Genomic DNA, 17401 nt, shown 5'->3' with positions numbered 1-17401 from the left:
AGGAGTTAACACAATAAATAGAGTAAAAGAACTAAAAAGCAGAAAGCACTCTAAAATTAAAGTAAACTTTAGAAAAATATACATAATGAACAAAAATGTCACCTGATTGGCCTGATTTGTTATTTTAATTGCATTTTCCCAATGACAATAACAGCTTTATAGGAATTACAGTGATGGATGGATACATGATATCTGTTGACAAGGTAGGTTTACGACTGTATCGCAGGACAGCTCAGTGTCTGATTGGTTCTCTCTTTCATTGTTGTCATTGGTCAAATTGACCGACCCGTCCACCCCAGCTGCGTCCAGTGTCAACCTAACACTGACAACCACGGCCTGTCTTCTGACATGGTCCTTTCTGGTGATAATGTAGGTAAAACGTTACATTTCCCAATCAAATTTTTACTGGTGCTCGACTGGTGCTATGACAATTATTATTTCAGTTTATTATCGAGTGTAAACCCTGGAACGGTCCCAGAGAAACCAGTTGTCAGTGGCTTTGATAGTGGAATCAGTGTGTGTGTGTCTGGGATTCCAACGTTGTAGTGTTATTGGCCGAGGTAGTGTCGGTGTTTTTCAACACTTTCTCCCCCTCTCTCTTATTTCTCTCCCCCATCCATTTTCTTCTCGTCATGGTTGGTGGGAGGCCGCGATGGTCTGGTTTCCGTAAGGACCCTGACCGGCCAAAAAAAGTGGCTGTTGTGCACTTCTTTTTTCTGAAAAAGAAAATAAAATGGAGAATGAAGTTCATATTTTTTGTAGCTAAAAAGAAAGAAAGAGACAGAGAGAGACAGAAACATTTTTAATTCAGATGTTGTCTGTAGGTGGTGGCTCAGAAAGGTTTTTTTTTCTACTTTCAGTAGTTATGACAGCAGTTGATATAATTAATGAATATAGTTTTCATTGTTCTAGTAACACACACACACAGTCTCTTTTCCCCCAGCTTTTTCTTTCTCTTATTTGAACAGCGGCTCATCCTAAGCTCGTGTTTTCATAAAGTAGAGCACGGATGAAGTAGTAAGTCAAAAGATTATCATACCAAACTTTACTGCTGCTTCTTTCTTTGTCTGGAGAAACTGTGTAAAAGACATCAAACTTAGTTCTGCCTTCTGTGTGATGTGCTGCAATTGGAACCTCAGTACTACAGTATGTCAGTGTAGTAGAGAAGGGTGCACTGACCAATCAGAGACTTAGTTCAGACCTCAGATTCAAGATGCAGCAGAAGTAAGAAACCGTTTTAAAGATTTTTATGATGAAGGTTGAAAGGCTTGTTTGGAATCAACCGAGAGAAAAAATCATATCAGAGAACGCAGCAGATAAAACAGAGAAATAAAACAGGAGTGCAGGTGGGGGAACGAGGGAAGGTGAACTAGACGGTGTGAGGAGACTGAGTGTCAGTCTGGGAAGAAGACTGACATTTACGAGAGAATACATGAGTTATCAGGCAGAAACTCAGGTTATAGGATGTATTAAAGCAAAGCATGGAACGATGGTTGTTGGGAAATAATAAAAAGGACATTTTGAAGAGTTGGACAGAGTCCATGAGTGAGTTGTTTTAGGATGTGAGAGGAAGTGTCCCCCATGTCTCTGTCATAGGCGTGGAACTCTTGGGCAAGATCCAATCCCTGTCAGGGTGGTTGGTACCTTCCAGTGGACTCACCACCAACAGGAAGGTTCAGGGGTGTTGGTACGGTGCAGTGTGATTTGGGTGGTGGTCATGGAGACTGCTGCCCCCGCGACCTGGTAACGGATAAGCGGATGAAAATGGATGGATGGATGGAGGAAGTTTTCCAGTTTCAGCCAAACAATGTCCCAATCCCTACTCACTCGAGTCATTCAGTTTCTTCCAGCAATTTTGGATAATTTGTCAGTTAACACTGATGAGCCAGGAGTCAGGTGACGCCGGGCAAGTCTTCAGCCAGCCCACGTCACGACTCTAAGAACCCAAACTGACTGAAACTGTGATGGAGCAGGACTGTCCTGATGTGTTTGTCTTTGTCTGTTAATGGTTCTTTCTAGGACGATTTTTGCAAAGAGGGAGGGACCTTACCTGAAGGTGAATAAGTTCCACATTGTAGCTTTACCCACTGGGACAGAACAGGGTGGATGAGAGCTGAACTGTTGTTTAAAAATAAAAGGAACGATATCTTCTGTTGACCAAAAAGACATTTGCCATTAGATTGTGAAAAGTCAAACAGAAGTGAAACGGATTGCCTCGCAGCCATCTACATTTATGTAATGCAAAAAGGGACACGGGTTATTAAAATATTGCTGTTTTAAATGACAAACATGCCCCGTGGGTTGAGGCGAGCCAGTGGGCCACCACTGAAGGTTATTCCATCTAACTGTAATTTTCTTTTCACCATCGTCCCAGTGATGACAATGAGAAGCAAACTTAACAAATAGCTCAACTATATTCTCCGAAGACAGTGATTCAACTGAAGATTGAACCTCTGTGGAGACGACTCAGTTCATTACCTGGACTATTGGTCTTGTTGGATTATTATGTATATAGTAAGTTTGTATGTAATATTTAACTCTCACAGATTTTGTATCAATTAGATCAGGACCAGTATCGCAGATAATGACCGCTAAGAAATTTGGTGCCTAATGTACAAATTTAGTTTTAGATTTTACTTCATAAATACAGGTCTGACTGACACCTGGGAGCCATAATGAAGGGCAAAATGTTCCCAGAAAAGAAACAACACAAAAGAAAGACAGTGAATGCAGCACAGTCCAATGTATGGAGTAGAACCAGCGACTGTAAACAAAGCCGTCGTCCACGGTTAGCATCGTGTGACGACATTCATCCACTCTGCTGACCAACTAGTTCCCATAAAAACTAGTTGGCGTGTTTTTAACCAAAATGGAACCATTTTTATTTCTATATGGAGCAGGTGTTTTTACAAATACTGCTGTACTGCATTACCTTTGTTCATTATTAGCCTGAGGCCGTAGAGCGTCTTTTTGTATTTAGGTAAAAAGAAAAAAATATCAACCACAATGAAGAAGGAATCAAAGTTGACTATTTACTTTCTGTGTATTTACCTTGAAAGAGACAGTCAGAGTCCACATGTTTGTGCAGTTACTGTATTAATATCTGCAGTTATGATCTCCTTTTGATTTCTTTTTTTTAAAATGCAGAGAGAAATGAAGGAAAGTTCAAGGACTCAATAATGTGTTTTTAGACAAACTTGATGGAAACAGGTGTCCAAAACTAGATATACGTATTTTATGGTAAGGAAAAAAATAAAACTGATTTTAGGTTCAGTTTTTGGTAGCCTGAAGTATACATCTCTTACACCTATTATTTTCCACTGACCCTGAGCATGGTCCTCCACCAGCAGTGGTGTTATCCCAGCAGATAAGGTTCTCTGTCGGTCATATTGACCTCTGGGACATCATGACATTTGGTGAGCGAAACCACGTCAGAGCTGCTGAAGTGACCTTTCACAAAGGCCCCTGCAACACTATATATCGGAGGAGCTCACACCTGCTTTTTGGCTCCAGACAAGACGGTCTCTGACTAGAATTCTTTTTGTGCCTCTCCGTTTTACTAACATCATACATGTACCACACTAACGTCTCGTACCAAGTGCAGTACCTCGGAGGGACCGATAAAAAAAGACAGAGCTCATCAAATGTGTAACATCTGTGATGTTTCTGTGATTGTGATTCTATTTCACGTCCCGACAGTTGGAGAACAAACAGATGGAATAAGTGGAAGTGAAACGAGTGCGAACAGAAAAATAGGCAATGTGTCACATTAATCACCAGCAACATTAAGGATGTGCAAGGCACCGTTCCAAGAATCGTTTTGCCAAGACTGCCACCCAGTGCACGGAGGAAAAACCACATGCAGTTTCCTGTAACGTCTTCATTAAACAGGAAGGTGGGAGAATAACAGAGCTTCTCCAAACCATAACATTACTTCACTGGGATAGTGTCTCACTGCTTTCATGGACCTTGAATATCAATTCTATCATTACGGTGCACAGCATGCAGACACTCTGTTGTTCTGGGACCCAAGCCATCGTGTAATGAGTACCATGTCCCCAGATGTATGTACACGCTCAGAAATAATGGCTGAGCCCATAGAAAATATACACCTGCTTTTCCTCCACAGATGCTGCGGCATTTTCAAGCAGAGATATTTTTATATTATTCTTTATAAACTGACTCCATATTATGAATTGAATAATAACAGTTTTACCTCTTTTATCCTCCTCCTTATTTTTAAAAAAAGTTCAATTAGCATCTTATTGTGAAAACATATTTGTTGGCTTTGCTTGCTGGAAGAATAGAAGATTAAACCAAATCTTCTGTTTATATTTACAACTTGATAACTCCTGTTGGTTGTTCTGGGACAGTGGCTCTGACACTCACTGGTCCCTGCTCCAACATCCTTCCTAGGGTACTGAAACTACTACTAGGGTACTTAAGGCACTAGGCTGTACTCCTGTGTGTGTTCGTTCTGAGAGTAAATGAAATGTCCACATCGAGCAGTAGAATTAGTGTCAGACTCCACGGTGTGTCCCCAGTCCAGAAACCCTTTAATAATAAATGGATTGTTGTTGTTGTTGTTGTTTTTTCTCTTAAAAGTAGTCACGGAAACTTTATCATATCTTCTCACCCAACACTGACAAATTACGCCTGCCACAGAAAACACAGCTGCATTTTTTCACCCTCAACCATGAAAAAGGAAGAGACGCGAATGAATTACAGCTGAGGACACAAATCTGGTTTCAAAAGAACTCTTTTATGACCTTTAACCTGCCAGCAATACTTTGAGTGTTAGCACCTCAAGTCAGATAGATCCAAGTCAAGAACCTGCAGAACTCAATCAAATCAATAAGTCATTGGAGATGTTTCACATCAAACGGTTTTCTAAATATTCAAGTCTTGCCATGAAAAATTTGTGGCAGAAATGGAAGAAATTTGAGACTTCATAACTCATGGCCATCTTGGCCTCTTCTTTGACATCCAGGTAAAATAGACTCACCCCAAACTGAACCACCCCTCCCATCGTGAGACAAAAGACCCTCCAAACACATTGACCTGGATAATAGAAAACTGATTCTGTATCTGTTCTTTTTTTGTGTGCCCATGACAGGATGCCGACTGTGCGTCTCCCACCTCAGAACCTTTTACTGCTTCACAAAATATTGAAAAAACACAACAGGGAGTCGGAGATGGAGAATCTAAGGTAAAAAAAAAAACACACAGAAATATATGTGAGCATGGAGTGGGATTTCGATTCAGTTCTGTGTTAATCACCGCTGAGTGTAAATGACTGCGTCCATGAGGCACATGACAAACACAAACTGTTTCTCATTTTATCTTCATCAGGCTCCCACTTTCCAAACGTATTAACATGCATTTCGTGCTCACCCTCTCATTAGGCAATGTTTTTGGCATCTCTTCATCCTCACCAGTGTCACCTGCAGATAAGGTCCATTCCACACAAATTGCCTTCAGATGCTATTACCCAGAGTTCCATGTCCTGACCATAATTAAGCCCACAAATTGTCTGATAAAAGACCTGGAACGCAGCTAGTATGTGTATTTATACATCTGAAATCCAACTCTTCTGCAGTTGTATTTTTGCATTGGTCTTTGATTTGGTTTATTATATACTGTATATATATTGGAGATACAGCTTCACTTTCTTTCCCAGAAAAGCAACACACATGAAAGAAAGTGGATGCAGCACAATTCAATGTATGGCGTTCAACCTACTGAAGTAAACAAGGTCGCCTTCCGTTGATAGCACCTTGTGACCTCACCAACTAGGTCCAATGTGAGTTTTAATGCTCTTTGTTGGAATGATAGAACAAGACTTACTAATACATTTATTGGAGATGGCGACGTAACCACAAATTGCCGCAAGGACGTCGTAAACTGAGGACCTCCCTTGTTTTAGGTCAGATTTTTAAGTCAAACTGTCACAGACTATATGATCAACAAAATACATTTCCTGTGAAATATATTATATATACATCCTTGTGCAGTGGGCTGATACATTTGTTATTCTTGTTTGTTATTCTGTTGTTTTACCTCTATTGTTGTTTACCTTTTGTTGTCTTTTTCTTTGAATACTCGTCTCCTATTCAACAAAGAATTGTTAAATTTTTTATTGTGAACATAAAAAACAAGTTGTCCTGACACTGAAGCTCACGCTCATTCAGAACTCGCTCTTGAACATAGACACCCTTTATTTCCAACAATCAGTACTGGAGGGAATCATTACAACCCTTTTAAGGAGTGGTTTTGTTATAAAATAAAGTGACCCCAATATCAGGGGTTCTTCTCCTTTTCCTAGGTTTTCATCTTGTGTCAGACAGTCAGAAAGTGTAATCAGTGTTCCACAGTATTTCACTACGATTCCTCCAGTGTTATAATCACTGATTCTGTCATTGCAGATGAAATGTCATTGGTGAGAGATTTAACATCATTCTTCCAGAGAAAAGACAGAACAAAGTGTCTTCCACTGGTATCTTGGAAACCGTATGTGCATAATTAATTGGTTTTTGTCGTCTCAGTTTCTTCTAGAGATGAATGTGAATGTTCAGCATAACGATTTCGGTGGTTGCTCTGCACACCGCAGCCTGTCTGGCAGGATTCAAACCTGCGATCCTCCCTGGAATACACAACAGTACATCTCAATAAAAGAACAAAGTTGACCTGACAAACTCAGAAATGAAGCGCTTTACTAATAACTCAGATGCTTCAGTACTCCTAATATTATAGACCAGTGGTTCTCCAGCTTTTTCTACTCTGTCCCACCTGAGAAAACACTGATCTCTCTGAGTCCCACCATGATGACCAACATTAGAATACAGCAGCAGAGGCCTTCACTGTTAGCTTCCACCACAGGAGAGAGGTTTACAAAGAGGTTTAGTTTAAATGTTGTATTAGTTGTGCATGGTATGTTTCAGATTTATTCAATTGAAAATGTAAATGTGAAAATATGAATTTTCCCCACGTACCACAAGAGAGCGCTCATGCACCACTGGTGGTACATGTGCCACAGTTAGAGAACCACTGTTAAAGAGCTATAAGTGTTGGGATGTCATTTCAGTTCATTTAAAGAGCTATTTAAGTGTTGGGATGTCATTTCAGTTCATTCTACTACTACGTCACTTCTTCAACTTCAGTTCAGTGCCATAAATGAAAGAAAGAAACACCATACAGGTTTTCTCAGTGTTTGGTTGCCATTTTAGTTTCATACATTACTTTACCTTAAAACAAAACTGCATCAAAAATGTGATGAGCTCTGAAAATCTTAAAGTTTGGTACATATTTCACAAAGAAACTGGTTACAGTAATTCATATTTGATTTGATTAATTGATTAGTCTGATTAATTGGGTTTGAAAGATGTCTTTTCAGATGTTTCATGATCATTTGGAGGTGTGTACATCGGAACGTTTGGTGACTGTCTATTCAACTGTACCTGACAACCTTGCAGTCCAAGGACCAGCTGGTTTCAATAGGCCCATGTATTTCAGATTTTGTCCTGTCACTCAGGGACAAACCCAGTGATCAGTGGCAGTAACTGGTCTGTCTGAGATAAGAACCCAATATTTTTATAACACCCTTGTACAACACTGACAGTGACAGTTATGTCCCCCTTCATCATCTCCCCTTTTTTCATCCTGTCGCAGGATTTCTGCCTGATAACTGCAACATGGTGTCATTGGCTCAAGAGTTCTAGAAGGGGACAAACTATGTGAGCTCTTACTTGAATTAAAAGACATACAGGGCGTCCTCGGTTTACGACGCCCAAGACCTACAGCATTTCATGACTACGTCACCATCTCCCATAAATGTACTGAGGAAGTCTTGTCCATGATTCCGACCGAGGCCGTTAAAACTTGCTAACTAGTTTGTTTGGGAACAAGTTGGCAAGCTGAGTGAATGAATACATTCACGCGGTAGACGACTTTGTTGACATCACCAGTTGTATACATTGCCACTCGGCGCTTCACGCGGAAGACGACTTTGTTGACATCACCAGTTGTACGACATACTGGACTGGGTTGTGTTAAGTAAAAGTCCGACTCTTGACGTTACCAATGTGTTAGCATAGGTGAGTGACGTAGGTAATTATGTCCAGTAAGTGAGTTCCGACTAAGTCGAGGACCTCTGTAGTTGAGCTTGCTGTTTCTCACCATTCAGTACATGGTCTGTACGATTATCTATCACAGTATCTCAACTCACCCAGGAAACCTTCCCCCAACTTAAGGTTTCGACCACAGCACTGATACATCGAACAAAATCCTTTTCTCATAAAGAGTTTGGGTCGTCTGGTGCATCCCTGGACAATGAGGTTTGAGGGGAAGCAGATGGCGTTAAAACAAATACTCCATGACACTCATAACTACAAAACTGTATTAAAAATATTGGCTGAGAGTCACCCAGAAATGACGGCATGCCATCTGTCATCACAGACATGTTTCAAGCCAACAGCACAGACTTGAACCATGGAGACTGCATTGATTCATTTCTTATTAATGCACATTCAGTTGTGTGAAGAATCACAGACAGCAGCAGTTCAGGTCAACTCAACTCACTTACATTATTTTAATATAATAGGTTGTGATCTATATGGAGGGTCAGCCTCGGACATCAAACTGCAGGACTGAAAATGAGTCCCGCTCCGGCTCTGGTAGACCTTGGTTAGAACAAACTAGAAAGCTGGCAGGAACTCATTGGTGCTTGAATCTAAAACATCAATACAGTAAGGAGTCCAACAAGATTGAGCAGTTTGGGAATTCCTCCTTACATAATACAGATCCATATTATCTAGGGCACACGTCATTGTAGGGATGAGTGAGTGGATTTAAAACCAGGACCTGCTGTGGACAACAAGAGAAAACCTATCAATGTACGACTGTAAAACGTATTTGGTTCAGAAGCAATGTGTTTCTTTTAACAAAGCCCTTACATCTACAGTGATATATACTGCATATCTATATAGATATCAATAATCAATAATGGCAGTCATGTACTGCAGCCCCACAGACAGACCTCTATTGAACCTCTATTTATTTATTGTTTTAATCTTGGGTTGCATTTTGAGAGAAAATCAGAAAGAACAAATTCAATAAAGTTTCATTATTAAAACGTAATAAACGCATTGATTTTATTTGAGCTCAGATGACGATGGTGAATGAATTGTGCGGCTGGACTGCCCTCTCGTGGAGAACAATTTTATTTACTTTTATGTCTTCAAAACGGCCTTTAAGTACAAGGGCTAAAATACGATAAGAACATGAATTCTTCTCTCGGGAGAGAAATTCGCTGTGTTAAAGCAGCAAAGTACGACATAGTACATGAGGCAGTGGAGTAGCAGTAGAAATATTGCGGTTTTTTAAATCTATAAATTATTCCCATTACTGGGTTTTGAACATTTGGTACAAGAGCATACTGACAGTTATACAGTGACGGCAAATATGATTGTTGGACTATAGATATATATATATATGTGTGTGTGTGTGTGTGCATACAAATATGTGTCCAATTCATATATACATATATTGATACATATACACGTACATATACACACCCACAGTTGTTTTTACTATGGGAAACTCCATGAGTGGAATAAATATATATTGCACATATAATGTTGTGAAAGTGGAAGTGAAAGACCCAGTAGACCTATGTAGTTCGTTAGACGTGGTCTACATGTAGACATGCAGGAAAGATAAGCACTAATCCTACAACAGGATTAGTGCAGCTTGACTACTGTGACAGTGGGATGCTATAATTCCCAAAGTCAAATTTACATGGGTAACATAAAGTATTGTGAAGCAGTGGGATGCTACATGTTACCCATGCTACATGGGTAACATAAAGTATTGTGAAGAAAATGAAAATGTGTCATCGGCATTACACACACTTTATTTAGGCCTTTCTCTGCCTGTGTTAACTAATCAGATCTAGTCCTGTGGATTTATGACTTGATGTGTTTGTTATTGTTGTGCTGATTTGCATTTCTTCGAAGTTAATTGTGAACATTTATCAGCAGTTGTACAAAATGACTGTCAAAAAATTTAATTTGTTCTGTTGCTCCCAACTGTGCAGATCGCTGACATAAATCTCACAGGAAGGCTTGGTTATTAGCTTGCCAGGTGAGTCCAAGTGAAAGACAACGACTGGAGAAAGTTGTTTGTCACTGTTGTATTATCCTGTCAGTCAGAGTTTGTGGGAAAAACTGAGGGAATGAAGTCATTATCGTACGTATTTCTTGATAAAGTCGGAGAGATTTTTGTATTCCTAGAATGTCTGACCACTAAATATTCCTGGAAGATGGAAATCTAGCCATCAACAAGGCAGTGAGATCTTCCAATTGAAGGGTAAAATGTGAGCTGTAATGATGGGAAGTATTTGGAGAAACGTAACAAGTGAGCTGTAATGATGGGAAGTATTTGGAAAGATCTCACAGGAAATAAGAGTGAGCACAAAGGAAAAGGAGAACTTTTTGCCCTTCATTATGTCTCCCAGGTGTCAGTCAGACTCTTCTGATGTTTTCATGTCTTAGATTAGGATGTCACCACTGTGTTAGAGTAGGTGACTGACATTGGTACTGATGTACAGTATGTGAGTTTAGACTTCAGTCAAGGATCCCATGTATTTTGTAAGACGGGAAGAACAATTTTAACTGCCCTCACAGGAAAATAATTTAATTTCTCCATCAACTGTCAACACATGTTGCTGTGATCCATATTCAGTTCTCTCATCAAATCTCCCAATTGTGTGTCAAATGGTCTTTAAGGGTTAATGTCAGAAGTGGGATCTTAAGTGTGCCGTAGTTTCTATGTATGACCTCTGATCTTGACCCAAAATGATATTTTCTAACAACCTACTCCCAGCTGTGGAGAATCGCTCATGCTTCAAAGACTTGTAGCTGTGCTATTGGTATTTAAAGAGGTGTTTCAGTTCTCTGGGCTAAAGGTCTGCAGTAGTACATTTACCACTGTCTATTGTGAACTTTAAAGTTGGTTAATTGCTTTTCGCAGTGTTCTCAGGTGACACATAATACTCACATTTTCTCCCTAACAGCTGCACTGATTTTACCGTTGCTGTCAAAGAGCACTCTGCTGTGGTTCATCTCCACCTTGTTCTGCTTCAAGTTCTGAGTCAGCTTTGCAAATTTCACATAATCATTTTATCTTAAACGAAGCTTTTGTTTTAAAGTAAGATACTTTAATTTCCTGTAAGTCTGTTTTAGGCAAACTTGAAGACATGTCTCAGAGAGCTTTGAAAAGTTTTCAGATAATCTTTGTGTTTTGTTGTGTTAAGTTTTATTAAATCATAACTGAAATCAATGCAAACATCACATTTTTAACCACACCTGAATGATAATCTGTAAATATTATTGAAGACATAAAAATGTTTTACATAGAACTATTTCAGAACATTTTTATTTCCATTGTTCATACTGTTTACAGACACATATACACACAATGGAATTTGTCTCTGCTTTTATCTTGAAATGGTCCCATTACTGGTGAGCAGTGGTTTGTAGTTACCCAACATCAAACACATTACATTTGAAGACAACAAAAACAAAACAAACAATGCACATTAGTCAAAGTTGTTTGAAGTTTACCAAATACCAATTCCGTGTTAGCAAAAAACTCGTTTTAAATTAGCCAAATACCAATTAGAAGTTAGCCAAAGACAAACTCTAAGATGGCAAAACTAAATTTGATGTTAACCATAAACGTTTAATGTTTACCAAAATATATTTGAAGTTAAACAAACACATAAATATACACATATTTTAAGTTAGCAAAAAACATGTTTGAAGATAACCAAAGAATCAAGATGGAGGTTAGAAAAAAGCAACCATAACGTTAACTAATAACAGTTAATTTGGCCTCACTTAAGATAAATACAAAGAATGTTAATTTGAATATAGAAACAAATTAAAAAATACAAGAAATGCAAAAACATGATTTAATAAAGGGGAGTTACTGTAATTGATGATGACTTTTGCTCAAAGCCATTACCAGGCACAAAACATTGATATATTAAAGTTTGTTTGTTTGTTTGTTTGTTTATCAAGAATGTTGTGTATTTACCTTCTAATACAAAAGTGTTTACATAAATGCCCACAGACAGACAAACACAGAAACAAGGTATTGTTAAAGTATTCAGGAAGGAATAATCTCCACCACTCCAAGTCTTTTATAAGGCCGTTAATCCATAATCCCAGTAGCTCTTCACCGGACCGTTCAGTCTTTGTGCAAGGCCTGACCCACAACACACAGATCTGGGTGTGATGCAGAGCGTGGGGTTGTTCTGAGGTCTGGTTGGCTCAGCCACGATTCGCTGTCTCTGCTTGTATCATCAACCAGCCTGTTAGGATCAATAGAGAATGTTAGGTTAGGTTACAGTGGCTCGGATTAAGCTCATGTGGTGTGTAGTAGACCCATCCTGAAAGCAGGGATTCCAAAACTCGGTTTCCGTTGCATTTTCATTGTGAAAGAATAATCCCTAAATCCCAGGTTGGGTTATAAAAGGAAACTGAAAGCAGGGATTCCAGAACTCGGTTTCCGTTGCATTTTCATTGTGAAAGAATAATCCCTAAATCCCAGGTTGGGTTATAAAAGGAAAAGTATTCTGTATGAAAACTCACTGCTCCACTATGTGGACTGCTGCTGTGGTGACCCCTGATAAAGAGGAGAGCCAAAAGTGATTTGTTGTGAAAGTGAAATTAGAGTGGTCAAAGATCAAATGTTTTATTTGGTTATTTACAGTCTGGATGTGGATTAATCATGATTCATCGTGCTTAATCCAGAAAAATCCACGATTCTAATTATGACAAAACCTTTAAACAAGTGTATTGGCATGTGTGTTAGAACACGGTTCAGTGGGCCGATGGTGGAATCATTGGATATACAGTGCAGGTCGTTCTGCTCATATTCTAAAATGTATTAAAGGTTTTAATTGGATTAATCTTCACAAATCAACATGATTAATTTTGAGTGTTATTAGTTTTTAATAAAAAGGTAATAATAAACACTCACTCGTGTGAAAATATTGCTGGCTCACTCCCAAACGTCTCAGCCAGCGTAAGGCATGGTGACCTTCGATGCAAGTTTAGACTTGGTCTTCTGTCTGAATGACTCCGTCGGAGGAATGGGCGAGGGCCTTGAACAGAAACAGGGAACCGCGATTGACTTCCTGGGGGACATGGGGCATATGACACACCTGCAGAGGTCCATGCTTGAGTTGGACATGGAATAGATCTGGACTGGGCCTCAAATAGGGATGGAGATATGGGGCAGAAGACTGAACATGCATTCCCGGTCACTCTCACACTTGAAGAGTCGTCGCTGCTCTTCTCTGTTGACTGTCTTTGCACTTTTGGTGAGGCAGGTGGACATGGTGTTTTCAAAGGAAATGCAGTTTGGGTTGACTGTTTTGTAAAAGGTGGACTGGGTAGTCTCCTCTGAGCTGCAGGTGGAGTTGTTGGTTTCCTTCGTAAAGCAGGGCTGGAGGAGGTGGGAGGAGTGGGCTGTCTTTTAAAATTAGGGCTGGAAATGTTTTGATGTACGCTAGTGGGTTTTGTAGGTGTGGACGGCAACAGCCGACTCTTGGATTTAGGTTGGGTAAATGGTGACTGGCCACTAAATGCTGAAGAAAGAGACTCGGTTGACACTGCAGCGTTTTCTCCAGACCTGGACAAGTTGGAGCCGTCCTCAATGTCTTCACATTGTTTCTGACCTGAAGGTAAACTGTGTCTTAACTCCGTTTGAGAGTCTGAAGTATTTTTGATATGTATAACCTTCCTTGTTTTGTGGCATAATGGATCATCCTCTGATTGAACATCAGGTTGGCTGAACTTTGAGGCAGCAGATGACTCTAGCTGAATAAATCTTGCAACAGAAACAGCCTTGGAAGCTTGTGGTAAGCTGCCTTTGCTTGGCAGAACTGTCACCGACTCAAGAGAGGACCTGAGCTTCTGTGAAGCCACTGTCCTTTTCAACAAAGACTTGCCGAGTTTTGTAGTCCCGTCATTTGCTCCACCTGTAGAAAGACCCTGGAGACTCTCGAAGGAATTGTCCATCAATACTTCCAGTGAAGGTGGAGGTAGACTACACGAGTCCAAGTCATTGGTTTTCGCAAATAAAGTGTTATCAGGCCTGCAGCTGGTTAGTCCCGTGCTCAGCACAGCCTCCATGTTTCCTATCCCTGGTAACACGGGGACACCACACTTCCTTACTCCTTTTAGTGGCCCCAGATTTTTAGGACTCTCGTGTTCCTCTATTCCTTGACTAAATGTATCAATCAGTTTCTTGACAGAACTCCTACCTCTGTAGGGACCAGTTGGTGGGGGGCTGTGGGGTGGGGTGGCTTTAACAGGACCTTGTGTGGTTGACTTTGCCTTTTGAGTTTCATTGTCCACCACATTAAGTACACCTTGTTTTTTATTGGTTCTCTTTGTTAAGTCCGCTTTGATGTTCGGTGGTTGAATATTGCTTTGTTTTTTTGATGATGGCTGTTTGGAGTTCATTGCAGTAGAGTATGCCAACGATCTCCCCTGATTTTGCTTAGTTTTAACCGTCCTAACGTTAACACCTGCGTCACATTCATACAGATTCCGCAACCTCTGGTTTAAGTCCTTCTGAGTCCTTTCTAGTTCCAGTAGTGTAGGATCTTCACCTCTGCTTCTCAGGGACTCTGCTGATTGGGAGCGCTGCTGTCCGGCTACTTTCTTTTTCACCCGTGCCTTGCGATCTGGTGTTGCCGTTTGTGGCCGCTGTGGAGATTGGTCCTTGTCATCTTTCCATTGGTTTTTACTGGTTTTTGGGCTTCCTACCAGTTTGGATTTCCCATTAGTATTGTGTCCTGGGACAAATTGTATTTTACGACTTATAGCATTTTTCATCTTAAGCGTCATCTCTATATTTTCTGGATTCTTGATGCGCTTCGAAGGTTGGCGGCACGGTTGTTGTCTACTCTGTATGGGTGAAGAATTTGACCTATTTCTAAACCTTACATGGACATTTTGCATCCCTTCGTCTTCTTCATTATTGTTTTCATCTTCATCACCGTCGTCAAAAGAAACTGATGAAAATAAGGAGTTTCTTTGTGTACCATCGTAGGTAACAGCGCAGAAAGAGCCAAGTGAGTTGAGCGATGTGAGGGAAACACTTGGGCTTTTTTGAATTGAAAGATTTGGCTCTGACCCGCCTTGTGTACTGGAGTTGTTCTCCGTATGACCGACAGGTGTAGCTCTGTTTGTTTGAGTAGACTCACTACTCTCTCTTCTACGGTGTCTTTCAGATCCAGCGAGAGATTCACTCTCAGCTCCAATACCACTGTCTTCACTAAACAGTACGCAGTCCTCTGAGCCTGGCTTCCGTAGAGAGGCTAATTCAATACAGGTTAAAAGTTGCATAAGTCTGGCCTCTGCTGCTCTCTTTGCTTTCAGTTTCTCCTGTAAAAGCTCTGAAAGGGAGTCGAAATACTCCACAGTTTCCTCCAGAGCGGCATCCCCAAGACCACCGACAGTCTGACTCACGTTCTTCATTCTCTGTGTGGTGTACTGAAGCAGCTGTTGCAATAAATCTGGTGGAGGCTCAATGTCTTTAGGGTCAGACTTGAGGGATGATGAAGGTGAAAGGTTTTTCATTTGGCTGGTCCAAGCAAGATTTCCTCCGTTGTCTTTTAAAACCTTTTCACCTGCAGCTGCAATCTCTTCCAGGCCGTGAATTATTTCCTCGTATCGCAGTACCATAAAAGCAACCATAGGTCGCATTGAAAGACGAGTTTCAGTTGCTTGTTCCAGAAGTCCAAGAAGAACATCGTACTTGTTTATGCTGGGGTTTAAAAATGCATAAGCTTCCTGGTGAGCCGTTATCAGAGGTTCTGGAAAGTCCACTTTGTTGTCCAGGAGTATTTTACATTTATCTTTCTTCTTAGGCACCTTTGCACCTTTTCCGATTTTCTTTGTTTTTTTCACTGACTTCTTCTCTGGTGCATCCAACTTGTCGTTGTTTCTCTCCTTGCCCTGACACACTGTGTTGTCGTCAAGGCCATAACTATGTAGTTTATCCATATTTACAGCCTCCAGAGAAAGATCAGTCACAGATTTCTTCTTCTGTGGTGCCCGTGGGGTTTCCTTATGAGTGACCTGACTCTGGGCAGGTATTGTCCTGTCTTTTACAATCAAATCTGTGGTCATAGTTAAATTACCTTTCTCACCCCCTGTTGGTGGCTTGCAGCTTTCAGGAGGTGTAAGAGGTAGCATTCTGCTTTTCCTGAAAGGACCCAATGTCCCAACATTGTTGTCTTTGGAAGGTGAGCAGCCCATTGTGACCAGCGAGTGTAAGGACTGATAAAAAAACAAACAGTCGCAGCCCTTAGCCTCCTGCACTAGCCGTCATTCTCAGACTGAAGGTGTTGTGTCCATGTTGAGTCTGAAGAGTGCTTCCAAAAAAGAAGTTAACAAAACAAAATTGTTTGCTTTGGAAAAATGCCTGTCACTTGTTACTTTTAGAAGAAATATCTCCATACTTGTGGTTCTATGCGTAGAAAAAAAAAATCCACACGCCCGTGCGTCAAAATATCCTCCTTTGCCTCTCAAAGGACAGGCAGCTGAGAGGATTACCTAGGCTTTCAGCATCAGCATATGTCACAGCACAGCATATAAAACTCACCTACTTGTAAGACCATAAGCTCATTTGGATAATGAGGGCTGGTCACAGGCTGCTTTTTATATCCCAGAAAAACAAGTTTCCCCATTTTTAACCTCAGGCTACTTTTAAATCACACACACTTAAATGTGTATTGTGTATGTGTCCACCTTAAAAACACAAGGTTTAGATTTCTCATAGAAATGACAAAAAAAAATATGTTGTGCTGTTAGATGTGTCACAAAGAATAGATGTGGACTGTGTGCATTAAATGTCTCACTCATAAAGTGCATTTTATTTGTGGTTGTTGAACAGGTTCCTCAATAGTGAAGTCATTCTGCCCCTACATTTGAGTGGTTTTCAGACAAGCAATAAAGTTTATTTTGCTCTTGCTGAATAAAATAAAATGGATGGCAGCCATGAGAGCAGCCACGGTGCATACACTTGCTGGGACAGTTTCTCCATGCTTGACAGGCGGTTCAATATTCTTTCAGCTTCTAGAAAGGTACTCTGGACGGGTCTACAGTTCAGTGTTGAGCAACTTATAAAGGACAGAAAAACATCATTTAAATACTTTATGTACTGAAATACTTTCCTCATTGTGTCGCTTAGCATTATATTAGATATAAATACTGTAATGATGTAGTGTAACAAAGAGGGCGCAGTGAATTACACTGAACCACAATCATTTTACACAATAACAGTGAGTTGGATGTGAAGTTTGCACAGGCGCTTTTTGCAA

The 17401-nt window shown here is 40.3% G+C and overlaps 1 protein-coding gene and 1 long non-coding RNA gene across 4 annotated transcripts in view; one reads left to right on the top strand and one right to left on the bottom strand.

Moving 5' to 3' along the window:
* The window catches only part of LOC107988564 (uncharacterized), a 49458-nt gene extending 42605 nt beyond the window's left edge, over window positions 1–6853 (top strand). The window contains exons 4-6 of one of the 3 annotated variants that reach the window (XR_003051192.1): window positions 5117–5209; window positions 6426–6439; window positions 6546–6853. This is a non-coding gene — a long non-coding RNA (uncharacterized LOC107988564). The other 2 variants (XR_003051191.1, XR_003051193.1) reach the window with 2 other exon arrangements.
* A 5060-nt stretch (window positions 6854–11913) lies between these two features.
* pcare1 (photoreceptor cilium actin regulator 1) lies at window positions 11914–17385 on the bottom strand. Its single transcript, XM_008317093.3, has 2 exons — window positions 13045–17385; window positions 11914–12373 (listed from the first exon to the last, which is right to left on the bottom strand). Exons 1-2 carry the CDS (start codon window positions 16335–16337, stop codon window positions 12250–12252), a joined length of 3417 nt encoding a protein of 1138 aa, XP_008315315.1. The 5' UTR covers window positions 16338–17385; the 3' UTR covers window positions 11914–12249.
* Window positions 17386–17401: the final 16 nt, after the last annotated feature.

This window comes from Cynoglossus semilaevis, chromosome 1, assembly GCF_000523025.1.
Source record: "Cynoglossus semilaevis isolate Cse_v1.0 chromosome 1, Cse_v1.0, whole genome shotgun sequence".
Lineage (NCBI taxonomy): Eukaryota > Metazoa > Chordata > Actinopteri > Pleuronectiformes > Cynoglossidae > Cynoglossus > Cynoglossus semilaevis.
This window is presented reverse-complemented; position numbering and strand designations above follow the sequence as displayed.